The sequence below is a fragment of the Aedes aegypti genome, chromosome 2 (genome assembly GCF_002204515.2).
Source record: "Aedes aegypti strain LVP_AGWG chromosome 2, AaegL5.0 Primary Assembly, whole genome shotgun sequence".
NCBI lineage: Eukaryota > Metazoa > Arthropoda > Insecta > Diptera > Culicidae > Aedes > Aedes aegypti.
In genome coordinates this window covers 30,038,838-30,052,334 of record NC_035108.1, presented here as the reverse complement: position 1 = coordinate 30,052,334, position 13,497 = coordinate 30,038,838, and the positions used below count along the sequence as shown (strand labels likewise).

The window sequence follows — 13,497 nt, the reverse complement described above, 5'->3', positions numbered from 1 at the left end:
ATGGGCATTTTGAATTGTTTTTGGATGAAGAATCATATTACAGCATCAAAACGTCTTTTCTACGGCCAGAAATTGAATGTTCAGAAATGCACCAAAAGTTGCTCTTAGAAAAACTTTTTTATTTTAGATTGCACCATGTTGAAACTGTGCTTAAAACATCTGGTTTTACATTGAAATTTTGCAGAAAAAATTTGAAAAAAATCGAAGATACCGTTTTTTTTGCAATTTGTGTTTTAAGGTTTAATTTTTTCATGAAAATAAGAGTATTTTTTTTTCAGTGTATATTTTTTTTACAAAGCCTATTTGATTGTCAACCATCCCTCCTCAGACACTATTTCTCTATAACAAACGGTTTCCGAGGTACAATTTTTTTTAAATGGTCGTGCCAAAAATACATACTTCCTTATCAGAAGTTACTTTCGATTCTAAACGATCCCCAATTATATGAGATAATTTTCGTCTCATATACTTAATACATCTGCGCAGTTTCATCCAAAGCGGAATGGTACATGTCAGAATTCAGCATTTTATGGACGATTTCGCGTGGAACCGCTCTGTTTAGTTAATAAACGAAAGAAGACGTGACCTTCGAGAGGTTTTTTCCCAAGACGGTGTCCAGGAAGGATTACCACCGCTAGCTTTCGCCAACGGGTCCAACGAAAAATCGAAGGCACGGGTCCAAACAAGGATCGTAAAGGGATCAATAGTAGATAAAATAGTACAGAAAAATACTGTTTTAGTACACTGAAAAGTACCGTTTTTAATTTTAGCACTGAAAAGTACTGTTTTATTATTGCTTTAGGTAGTTTAAAAAAAAACCTTCAAGAATAGAGAAAATTCGTGTACGCACAGCACGAAGGTACGATGCGCACTGGGGGCGGATGAATGCTTCTTCACTTCTCTCCTACTTCGGCAGCAGCCTCTCGTGGATCTCCTGCCTGTCCCGTGCGCCCCTCGAGTATGATGACGGACTCGAGGTTTAAGTGATCCATGGATTTCCTTGCGCACTCGGTTGTCGTATTGGGCTCAGGGATTTCTAGGACATACTACTAATTAGCCAGTAGGGTCGACGTAGAAGGGGTTGGCTATCTCAACGCAATCCGCAATGGCGATCTAGAATAAAAACCGTGAGCGGCTAGGTTCGGGGTTATTTGGGAATGGAAATTTAGCTGGATGTCCAGTTTTACACTCAATTCCTTTCTCCTTGCTTTGAAATATCTTTGCAATTGATTTCGTTTTTCACTACGTGATCTTTCATAAAACTTTTCTAAACTTCTTATGCAACTGTAGAGCACGACTGCTGTCTTCAAAGATCACCAGACTTATGAAGTGTCTTCTGGTGAACGTTGACTCCGAACCATTGGCCATTGACCCATGTCCTTCTATGACGTAATCCGCCTCATCATGGCCACCCATTTCGCCACCCCTATGGTCGCCCATTCGTGTGGTTTAACGCAGCCCTGGTGGTGACTAGAGGTACTACTGTCGTTCTGATATAGGATGGAGCAATGTTGGCTGTGTTCGTTGGATCTTTCGGGACATCTTCCTCCAACCTATCTACAAACGTTTTCTTTTTTTACAATACATTTACGTAACTGAACGCGACAAATCTTATCAACACCAGACATCACACTGACACTGGTTACAGTTACGCAGTGCAAGTAATAAAATGGTACAAAAATCATAAATCACTTCCTTAGAAGGTCCAAACCCTATTTCTAGAATTATCTCTGGAGGATAGAATAGAGATAGAATTTTGAAAAGAATCCATTCAAATATTTCTAAAGAAATCCTGCTATTTAAAAAAAAAATATACACACATATCTACAATGAAATTTTAGGAGGTACCCTAAAAAATCTGGAGCTATACCTTAAAGTATTTCTGAAGCATTTCTTAGGAAACTCCAGGAAGGGTTCTTCTAGAAATCTCTAAAAATCCCAGACAACCAGAAGTCGCAAAAATATTCACGTAATAACTTGTTTATTCATGCAAATCACATCAAATCCGCAAAACACGGTAAATAAAATCGTCAGATTGATGAGTTTCCTCGCATAAAACGCTTTTTTCTGAGTTCATTTGTACATTTTGTTTCGTCTCGTACACTCGTACAAAGTAAGTCGAATCAATTCGTAGCAGCTGTCAAACCAACATTTGTTATCATACGTAAAGTCGCATAATATTACAGGTTATTTCGGTAGAAAATTAATACACTCGCATTGTATGCTATCGTTCATCACATAATATATGCACGTATATCGCCTCCACTTTTGTACGTAGAAGGCCTTTTCGCGACATCTTATAAGTGAAATTTTGCACATACAAAGCCTCCAGATGATTTCGTTATACGTACATTTTGGTTGTCTGGGATGTCTTCGGTGGAGCATGTTTTGATGTAATCCACTGAGTCTATTGAAGGATTACTGAATGGCTTCCTAGAGCTATCTGTAAAAAAGCGCCAGAATGTGCCTCTATAGAACCTGATCCTAATAATTGTTTCGTGAAGTTGTGTCTTTCTGATAGACTCCATAGGACGATTTCTATAGGAACTCCCGAAGTAATTATTGTAGTAAAGCTTGGAAGAACTCATGGAGGAGAAGAAACCCCTGTAGAAGAAAAAAGTTCCGCGGAAGTCTCTGAAAGGAATTTGAAAAAAATCTTTGAATATATTTTGAAAGAAAATCCCTGGAAGACGAGTTGACTTGAAAACTGGTCAACGGATTTACGAAATGTTTAAGAATTGTAAATTTGGATTATTGGATACGATCACGAAGTTCGAAAATCGACGAAGTCACAACAATTGTGTGATATTTTATCATGACGTCTATTTCTTCACCCCGGGGAAGGCAAAAAGTCAAAAATCTCCTCGACAAGATTTTTGGTACAGCTACTTGGCAGTGCTTTTTTGGTAGAAAATCTTCTCGATTTCTTTCTGCATTATAAAAAAAACTACATGCAGTAATGGATAACCTGCTTTGCTCCTGTTCACAGTTGATCAGCAGAAGTTTTCTCGTTTTATTTTGTGTGGGGAAAGGCATCTAACTTCAAATTTCTCGTAAATGAAAGCATTAATCGAAAAAATGTTTGGTAGGTGTGATAGTCATTACCATTACGTACAACCGGTACCAAATAATATCAGTTGACAATCAGACTTCATGGTGCGAGGACGTGTTAATACTCTCTGTGATCGCATTGTCTATAACCTCAATGGGGTCCTAAAATGTTTAATGAAATCTTGTTTTTATTCAATAACATGAAAGAGCATGTTACTGCGACTACTTTAGCAATTTTTCCCGCTCAAATAACGGCTATATCATATTTAATCTTTAATTAAAAAATTGGGTCCAAAAAGATCATGTTTGACGTTCGCTAAGTTGACCAAAACACCACAGGGCTTTTAGTTTTAACACTGGGGTTGTTCCTATCTGACATTTCGGAAGGGACACGGAAAACAATATACACCCAAAATTTGAGTTTAAGCCAAGGGGTGTGACAAAGTCTAAAATAAGCATAAAAAATGTATTTTGGACTTAAAACTACCAGAAAACATTAAAAAATTGAGTAAATATGTGTTCTTGGCCTAATTTTAAGCATTTGGCACTAAAATTGGGACATGGCTTTAAAAAAGAAAAAAAAAAAAAAGACAATTGACACCGTCTTCAGCCAAAGGCTACACAGACTGAACATTACTAACATTAGACAACGGACACATGGAACGACCAGTGGACCAGTAGGGTGGGGCTTATTTCCAAAAATCTTTCGTAGTCAGGATTTACAAAGTGGAAAATGATCATCGGTCCCAAAATAACATCCTGTGAAAAAATGAGAATTTTTGGTGAAGGTTTAGAGGTGGCGCAAAGGGCGTATGTGCAGTTTTCCCATTTTAGTGAACTCTGAAAAATTTTGGTATGCTTTTTAGCTTGTTTTGGTGATTTTAGGACCCTTAAGGGCAAAAAATCACCTCAAAATTGCGATATCTCCACTCCTTTAGATGATATTTGACGAAATATATATTATGCATGCGATTTTTGGCCCTTGAATAGGTTACAATGACTGATTAATATGAACCCGAATAAGAATAGCTGGGGAGGATTCCTATGCTTGTGGAATGGAACGAAGAGCAAAGAAGAATGATAGAAAGAACAAAGAACACATAAGAATGTAAGGTGGGGTGGGTTAAACAGGGGGGAGAGTGTAACTGATGATATTATATTAGAATCAACTATGGAGCCGTGAAAATATCTCGGTTGGATGTATGAGATATGATTGCAAGTTTAACACTCATTTAGTATTTTAGAATGTCTGTTTGATATAACTCCAGCAATTGCTTTTATAATCTGAAAGAAATTACAGAGGGGCCCAAATCCATACAGGGTTAAAAATTCGTACACTTCATACAAATAGAAGGAGTTTTATATGAAGTTAAGGGTTTAGATTCATTTCTTAGGTGTTCGGATTTTGATCCCACACGATATATCCTTATTAGGTAAATCCATAAACGATTTTTGCTTTCCAGCAATAACACTTCTTGTTAGAATTTCAACATGAATTTCTGGATTATGATGCCATTTCAGCAATTAATTGCGTTTGGGGTACCAATACTTCACTTTCGCCACAACACCTTCAACATAACTTCGGACAAACGAAAATGCAGATGAAGTTCAATACATCGTTCTACATCTGTATTTGAAATCGATGTGTATAAACAACAGCAGAAGGAAAAAAATCGGTAGTCAAAATTCAAATTAGTACACGAGCTTCTATAGGGTGCAAGAGATAAAGCACTTCAGGTTGAAAACCTCTCAAATAAAACCAAAATTAAGTCGTCACAGTTCTGAAACATATTTTTTAGGACAGAGTTACATGAAGGAATTTTCACAGGATGTCGTATGTATATATAAATAATTATATTAATTAGTTATGAATTTAATAGATACTGCGTGAGGCTGAATTTCCAGGATGTAAATTTTGCCACGGTCCCTTCCAATAAATTGCTATCATCATTCAGAAAAAAAAACAACCAAACGATTATTGAGCTAAAGCAGTAAAGTGACGTGCATCTATATCTACCAGGAGAATAATGATGAAACTTCGCATGGAATTAAGGACATTTTAGCCGTTATTGAAATTTTTCCGTAAAGTCCTATAAAGTTGCAATAAGTTCCAATAAAATCGTGTACATGGGTCGAAAACTAGAGATGGTTAAAAAATTGGTGCTCTTCCCCTACTTGAAGAAAAATTGCTCGAAATATTTCTGAAGTGGGTAATATTAAATAGAAATCAAGGGGTCGGACCTGGTGTAGTGGTTAGAACACACACCTTTCACGCTGAGGATCTGGGATCGAATTTCATCCCCGAGATAGTCACTAAAAATTTCAGTGGCGACATCCTTCGGAAGGAAAGTAAACCCTTTAGTCCCGAGATGAACTAGCCCATAGCTAAAGAGCTAAAAATCTCGTTAATAGAGATTTAAAAAAATGAAGTCAATAAATATAATCATCGTTTTCTAGATTCCTCAGTTAAGCTCAAGACATTGCTAGTTTCACCCTCCCACCTGTTTAACCCACCCCACCTTACTTTCTTTTGTGTTCTTGGTTATTTCTCTCATTCTTCTTTGCTTCTTGTTCCATTCTACTAGCATAGGAATTCTTCCCAGCTATTTATATGCTTATTCGGGTTCATATTAATCAGTCAGCGTAACCTATTCAAGGGCCAAAAATCGCATGCATAATATATATTTCGTCAAATATCATCTAAAGGAGTGGAGATATCGCAATTTTGAGGTGATTTTTTGCCCTTAAGGGTCCTAAAATCACCAAAACAAGCTAAAAAGCATACCAAAATTTTTCAGAGTTCACTAAAATGGGAAAACTGCACATACGCCCTTTGCGCCACCTCTAAACCTTCACCAAAAATTCTCATTTTTTCACAGGATGTTATTTTGGGACCGATGATCATTTTCCACTTTGTAAATCCTGACTACGGAAGATTTTTGGAAATAAGCCCCACCCTAGTGGACCAGTGAATTCGTTTTTCGTTTGACGAAAAGTTTTCTCCGACTGGGGCGGGAATCGAACCCACACTCCGTAGCGCAATACGCCTAAACGACTGACGCCGCTAACCGCACGGCTACGAAGCCCACATGGCTTTAGGACCCTATTATCGTTGCCCGATCACGTGGCTGTCGATTTGTGCTTTCTATCCGTTCTAATCATGGAAGACGGGCTTGTGAAAAACACACTAGCTTTTCGGTTCCCACCGGATGCGCCGGCGCCGACGCTGGTGGAAGTAGCAAGATTTGTGAAAAATCTTGATGCAGATCTTGATTCAATGGAAACCGGTTACAAATTGTCGGAAGAAAAATGTGTTTGTGTGAAATTCAAATCGCTCGAAGCGATGAAAGAGGCGCAGGCTCAAATCCCTGAAATCTGTGTTTTTCGTTATTCGAATGGAGAAAAAGTGGAGGTCAAAACGACCATTGCGGGATGCTGTACAAGATATGTGCGAATCTTCGATTTGCCCCCGGAGGTTCCGGATTCCGAAATCGCAGCGGTACTTGGTAGGTACGGAGTTGTAAAACGAATGGTCAGAGAAAAATTCCCATCAGATCTCGGTTTGAATATGTTTACCGGCGTACGAGGAGCGTACGTGGATATCAAGAAGGTTATTCCAGCGTCCTTGTACTTTGTGACGATTAATATCAACGCGATTGCGGTTCTAGCGAAAAAAAATGCTTCTAAAAGAGTTTCTAGTGAAGAATGACGTGGATATAGCATTTTTACAAGAAGTTCAGTTTGAAGACTTTTCGTTTATTCAAAGCCTCGTGAATGTATATGGGCATTCCGGTGCACATTACAAGACTGAAAGAGATGTGTTGTTTTCGGATACGATAGCTGTGCATTTCAATAAGCCGGGAATCAAAGTCAATATCCTGGCGGGGGACTTCAATTGTGTCCTTGATGCTAAGGATTGCAAAGGAAAAATGTAAAATTTTTCAAGTGGGTTGAAGTCTGCCGTAGATCTGCTTGAGCTTCAAGATGTTGCGGTTGTGCTTAAAAGTGCAATAAGAGATTTTACGTTCTTTCGCGGAGAATCTGCCTCAAGGCTTGATCGTGTTTATGTGACCAAAAGCTTTATTTCGGAAGTGAGAAGCTGTGTTACAGTGCCAGTCGTGTTCTCAGATCACCATGCGGTTATGGTAGATTACAAAATCTCACCCGATCAGCAATCCGACGTGAACGGTAAAAGTGGTTACTGGAAGATTAATGACTATTTGTTGAGTGATGCTTGTGTTCAAGAAGAGTTTCGAAACGAGTACAGAGAACTAAAGAAGAAAATATTCTGATAGATTTAGTGGTCCTTTGACGTGAAACGAAAAATTAAACAGTTCTATAACCGAAACTCATTTGAATTGAATGATGCTATCAGACGGAAGAAAGATTGTTGGAGGCAAAAATTAAGTGATTTGTGGCAGAAGCAGAGAAGCGGTGAAAATGTGTCTGATGAAATGAGTATTGTTAAATTGCGAATTTTGGACATCGAAATCAGCAGAATGAAAAGTTATGCTAACAGATTGCATCCTTCGACCCTCCTGGAAAGTGAGAAATTTGGAGTGTATCATGTAGCGAAAATGCTTAAAAGGAAAGTAAATTCTTCAACACTTACGCTTAGAGGAGAAAGTGGGTTGATAACGAACAGAGATGAAGTCAAAAAGATGGTAAGTGAACATTACAGAACGTTATTCGAAAGAAAGTCGTCAAATCGAACGGAGTACGCTGCATTGAATTACATAAAAAAGTCATTTAGTGCAAATGCGAGGGACAAACTAAAAAGTCCAATTATGGAAGAAGAGCTATTCAACACGATCAGCAATGCTAAGAAGAAGAAATCACCAGGACCGGATGGAATCACTTATGAATTTTATTTGGTTCATTTTGATTTTCTGAAGGAGGACCTTCTCAAACTGTTTAATGGGTTTCTAGACAACACAATTGTGCCGATGGAAAGTTTTTCAAACGGAATTGTAACGTTAATACCGAAAAAGGGAAAGTCGAAGGATTTGAAAGATTTCAGGCCGATTAGTATGTTAAATACGGATTACAAGCTATTCACGAAATTAATTGCTAATCGCATTTCGGAATGCATCGAAGAAGTAATAGATGAAGGTCAATCAGCGGTAATTCCTGGAAAGTCTTGTGTAGATAATTTAGATGTTGTACGAACACTGATTTTGAAAGCTCAACAATCGAAAACAATGAAATTCGCTTTATTAAGTCTGGATTTGGAAAAGGCATTTGATGTAATCGACCATGATCGTTTGTGGGAAATTTTAGGAAAATTTGGATTACCACAAGAAATAATTAATGCGATACAAAGATTGTACTCTGAGGCAGCCTCCCAGGTGTTGGTTAATGGAAGTCTTACCAGTTTCATCAAAATTGGCAGATCAGTGAGGCAAGGATGTTCGCTCTCGATGGTGCTGTTTGGGATGTACATAGAGGCGTTGATCAGGCAAATTTATGCTGAATTGAAAGGTATTTTAATTGATAATCACTTCATCAAAATCAAAGCATTTGCTGACGACATCACAATAGTAATCAGAAGTGACTTGGAGTTTGATAACGTTTTAAAGATAGTTGACGATTTTGCATTGAGTGCAGGTATAAAACTGAATTTCAAAAAATCTGGCTTCATCAGGTTTAATAGTTGTAGAATTGGCTCTCAAATGATATCAGTGAAAAATGAAATGAAAATATTAGGCTTGATGGTTTCAAACGTTTGGAAAAATATGGTGAACGAAAACTTCAAAATGTTAATAGACAGTTTTAAATATACGGCGCAGTTATTTTCATCTAGGCGGATGAATTTGATCGATAAAGTAACAGTTTTAAACACCTTCATGTTGTCAAAGCTCTGGTATGCAGCACAAATTATACCGCCGAATAATAAACATGTAGCAGAGATAAAAATGATAACCGGTCAGTTTTTGTGGAGTCATCATACAATGGTTAGGGTTAATCGTGATCAGTTGTATTTAGATAGAGCTCAGGGTGGTTTAGAGTTGATTGATCCGGAATCACAATGCCAATCACTGTTTATTAGAAATTTACTGTATAAAAATGAAAAGAAAAGAAATCATCCTCTAGTGAAAAGTAGTTTCAAAGACGTTACGAATAATACAAAAAAATGTTCAATCTTGCTCAGTCCATACTTCCATTAGACTATTTGGTAACGAATAAGCAAATTTACAACTACTTGCTAGCAAAAAAGAAATTTGAAGTTAAGGTTGTGCAGAAACATCCAAGTCTCCCTTGGGAAATAATATGGGATAATATAGCGGAATAGTATGTTTCTAGCTTTGCACAATCAATTTTGTTTGAAGTTTTCAATGATGCGTATCCAAATAAGGTAAAAATGTACAAACACAATTTTTCCCAAGTTGATAATAATCTCTGTGAATTCTGTTAAAAGCCAGACTAATATACGTAAAATAAAACAATGTGAACATTCAAAACCAGTTTGGGACTGGGTTACAACTATATTGAAATCTAAATTGAATCAGAAGATTAAAACACCAGAAGATATATTTTATAAGGCAATCAGTGACAAAAACGTCAAAGCAAAAAGTGCACTTTGGTTAGTATCAGAAGTAATAGCTTACAAGATGATTATCTTGAAAACCATTAATCTGTTTTGTTTCAAAAAGCACATAAGAGAAAGTAGATGGAATAACAGAATATTGTTTAAGAAACATTTTGACAATTGTCTTAATATTTGTTAAGAATGACAAAACAGGGAATAGCAAGTGAGCTTAACAGACATTGTGATTGTATTAAACAATAATACAAAAATATATGCAACCCTAGGTTAAGTTTGTAAAAATGTGGTAAAATAAATGAAAAAAATAATAATAATAATAATAATTTTTCGAAAAAAGTTCCCAATTTTGAGAAATAATTCGTTCAGAGGCGACTCGTAACCACACTTTTTACCTGTTCTACGCATCTAAAAATGCTTTTTTCAACAAATTGAGATCATAAAGCAAATTGTAAATGATTGGAATCTTCATTTCTAGCGTATCTTCACTTGATAGATGCAAATTGGTTGCGTAAAGTCAAGAATATCTATTCGTGGAACAGGTAGCTTTGAGGTTAGGGAATCGCCACTGAATTCGTTAGATGCATTTCGCCATACAAATATTTTTCGCGTTACTTTTAGCGATTTTCGTGCATAGACACTAGCGCATGTGCATTACTGTGCAGTGAGTAGCGATCAGGCCATGCATGTAATCCATTACGGAAAAAAATCCTTGGAAAATATTTTGAGTCCTTAAACGGCTTCGTGGTCGTGTGGATATGCTTGGTGTTTACCACGCGTACTATCCTACACTGAAGGATAGCTGTAGTAGTTTCATATCGGAGGAAAATTCTATCAGAAAAAGGTGAAAATGATTTCCAGGAAAAGTTCATTGTCCTTCTGCTTTCTGCATAAAGTCCATCGTATTTGCCATGGTAATGCCATCTAGGTAATGGAAATTGATAAGAAGGAGTTCGCAAATTTCATTACGCTCCTCAAGTAGATTTATGTACTTGACTACCTACCACATTTCTTACTCAGATTGAGTTTTCCTCTTCAAAATATGGATTGCCTTTGTTTGGAAGTTCGAGAGTATTTGAAAGTGGAAAAAATATTCATGAAGCTTGTGCCAGTTGAGCACCGAGCGAGTAGTCTTCGAGTAGCGTGCTGCACCGAACGCGTTATTAAAATTCCTCCAAAAGGGTAACTTTTCCCATCATGCAGTTGCTACTTTTTGAATATGAACGAAAAAAAAGGTCAATTCTCACCTCCATCTTTTTCAGCCATCAGCGACAACAATCCAAACTTCACCGATGAAGGAAAACTTTTCCTCGTTCTGAAAATGGAAACATTGGTAGCAAGAGTCGATTTCCATGCTGGCGAAACCAAGTTTCGCAGCTTCAATTTGATTTGGGGCAAATTGACTTCGTTATCGGAATTGGTGTTGCTCGACAAGGACGCAGACAAGCTTCGGTTGTCGTCTTCTAGAAAGTTTCGCTATCATCATGGTCGTCGTCGTTATTTGGCGCCATTGAGAACACCGATCGTCTGAGTAACTATTTTCGCTCATTGTCACATCCGTACCCCTCCCAGGGAAAAGGACAAAGTGTGTTAAATGTGATGCTTATGGAACATCGCCACCACCTTTGCTCTTGTCATGAATAGGTGTACAGCCCAGACAGCGGTGGTATGGTTGATTGGAGGTTTGAAAGCTCTTCAGCAGCTGGAATCGAACGCTCAACAGGTGAGTCGTTCACTCGATAGACTGTTGAAGGACTAACTTGATTTCCGGTGAGAGTTTGCATGATTTCTTTTCTTTTGGTTCAATTTTTATCAGAAACGTGTGGCGGAATGACGACATGTATCGAGATAAAAATGAACACATATTTGATTTATAATGTACATGAATTTCAAAACACACAACAGAAGTACTCATCTTGCTACAGCCCAGAATCTTGGATTTCAAGATATCATAGGATACCATAACTCTTTCAAACCATTAAACAACTTTGTCGAAGACATAAACCTTCTTTATCGTAAGGTAAAATTACATTGGAACCAATCAATCGAAATTTTGTTCTACATGAAAACCGCCTTAATGAAGTACGTCCTACATCGGCAAATAGCTGTACCTCAAAGGAAGTTTCCATGTGGATGAATGACGCACTTCAAACAATTACCTACTCGCAATGTGCTGTTAACAGGGCAATGACGATGATGACTATGTTGGTATCTGGTTGCATCAACGCCATCATTGCACCTCTCTTGTGTCGAAACCAAACATTGTCTCTGCTCGGAACGTTTAGCAATTATTGAACTTCCTGTTCTAGGAACCCCATCACTGCCCATAGAGCTACGTATCTAGTTCAAACACAATTGTCTTCATTTGTTTAACCTGTACCTGTACTCAGGTTTTTTTAGGGTGGTTCATAACTCAAACAAGTTTGAGTTCCTACCTCCATCTTAAGCCTAATCTTCTTCCACTATGAGATGATGGGTTAGGGGGCTTACATTACAGAAGTTACGGCTTTGAAACATTTTTCAAAATTTCTCCATAGTATTCCATATAAACTTACATCATCTATGAAACATCTTTAAATCACCACCGAAAATGATGAAAATTTCACAGAATACTATTTTTATCGTAAGGATGACAAGAAAGATATGGGAAATCGAATTTCCGAACTTTTTCTGAATTTCAAACCACCCTACTGTCTCACATTCTTCCAACATGACCAGACCTGAAATACGGCAGATAATCAAATCAGTGTAGGTCGGTTGTCCTGAGTACTTTCACATTCTACCGCAGCCACTTGAAAGCAACCCGAACAGAACCTCTGTCCCCGGAAGCTGATGGCAGTAAACAAATCCCTTACTCTGTCTCTGTCTGTTTGTCTCTCAATCAATATCTCTTCCACAGAGGCTCTCAACGGTGCCGTCTTCGATGAGGACCACGACGAGATGGTGGTGGTGAAGGACATCGAAATGTTCTCCATGTGCGAACATCACCTGGTGCCGTTCTATGGCAAGGTGTCGATCGGCTATCTGCCCTGCAAGAAGATTCTCGGACTCAGCAAGCTGGCCAGGTGAGTTGGAAATGAATAGTGAAAAGAAATTTTATTCTGTGTTTTTCATTAAACCTTTTTTCATATATTCTTTATTAGTATCATTGCAAACATTTCTTATATCGAGCGTGTTTCAATAGAAACGCCCAAAGTTTCAAAAACTTTGGCTTCAAAAGATGAAAAAAGTCGACGTTTCATACGCCTATGAATGATAATAGCAACTCCACCACAAGCTCTATCCATTTGATCATTACGATAAACAATTAACTTTAGATCGCTTCTGAGTTTAGATCCAGGTTTCAAATAAGTTTCAGTTATAACTGCTCTATGTTCTGATTCAAAATATTTAAAAAAATATTTGGATTGATTAGAGAAACGTAATGCAATAACAATTTTATAAGTAATTTTTACACCAAATTGGACTGCTTCAGCCATAGTGGTGGTTTTAAACATTGCATCAATCATCAAATTCAATTGTTCAGTTGAGAAAAAAAATCAAAATCAGAGAGAGACATTTTTCTAGAAGTAGGTACTTTTTCTGTTGATTTTCTGTTGGGATTTCCAATGATGGATACACGGCATAGAAGTTACCTGCGGCGGCATATGCATGGATATTTCCATTTTATTTGAAAACATTCGAACGAAAAATTAGCTTGTGTATGATGAGCATGTTTATATTTTACCTCGTGGGTATGATTGTTAGGGGCTTCCTTAGCCGGCTGGTTAGCGTTCGCGTCTACAAAGCAAAGCCATGCTGAAGGTGTCTGGGTTCGATTCCCGATTGGTCCAGGATCTTTTCGTAATGGAAATTTCCTTGACTTCCCTGGGCATAGAGTATCATCGTACCTGCCACACGAT

General features: G+C 37.6%; 1 protein-coding gene across 5 annotated transcripts in view; it reads left to right on the top strand.

Annotated features, from left to right (window-relative positions):
* The window catches only part of LOC5574112 (GTP cyclohydrolase 1), a 71,352-nt gene that overhangs the window by 49,805 nt on the left and 8,050 nt on the right, over positions 1–13,497 (top strand). For all 5 annotated transcript variants that reach the window (XM_021840399.1, XM_021840397.1, XM_021840398.1 and 2 more), the window contains one exon: positions 12,495–12,660. In XM_021840399.1, the coding sequence (XP_021696091.1) occupies positions 12,495–12,660 (166 nt within the window). The remainder of the gene's footprint in view (positions 1–12,494; positions 12,661–13,497) is intronic.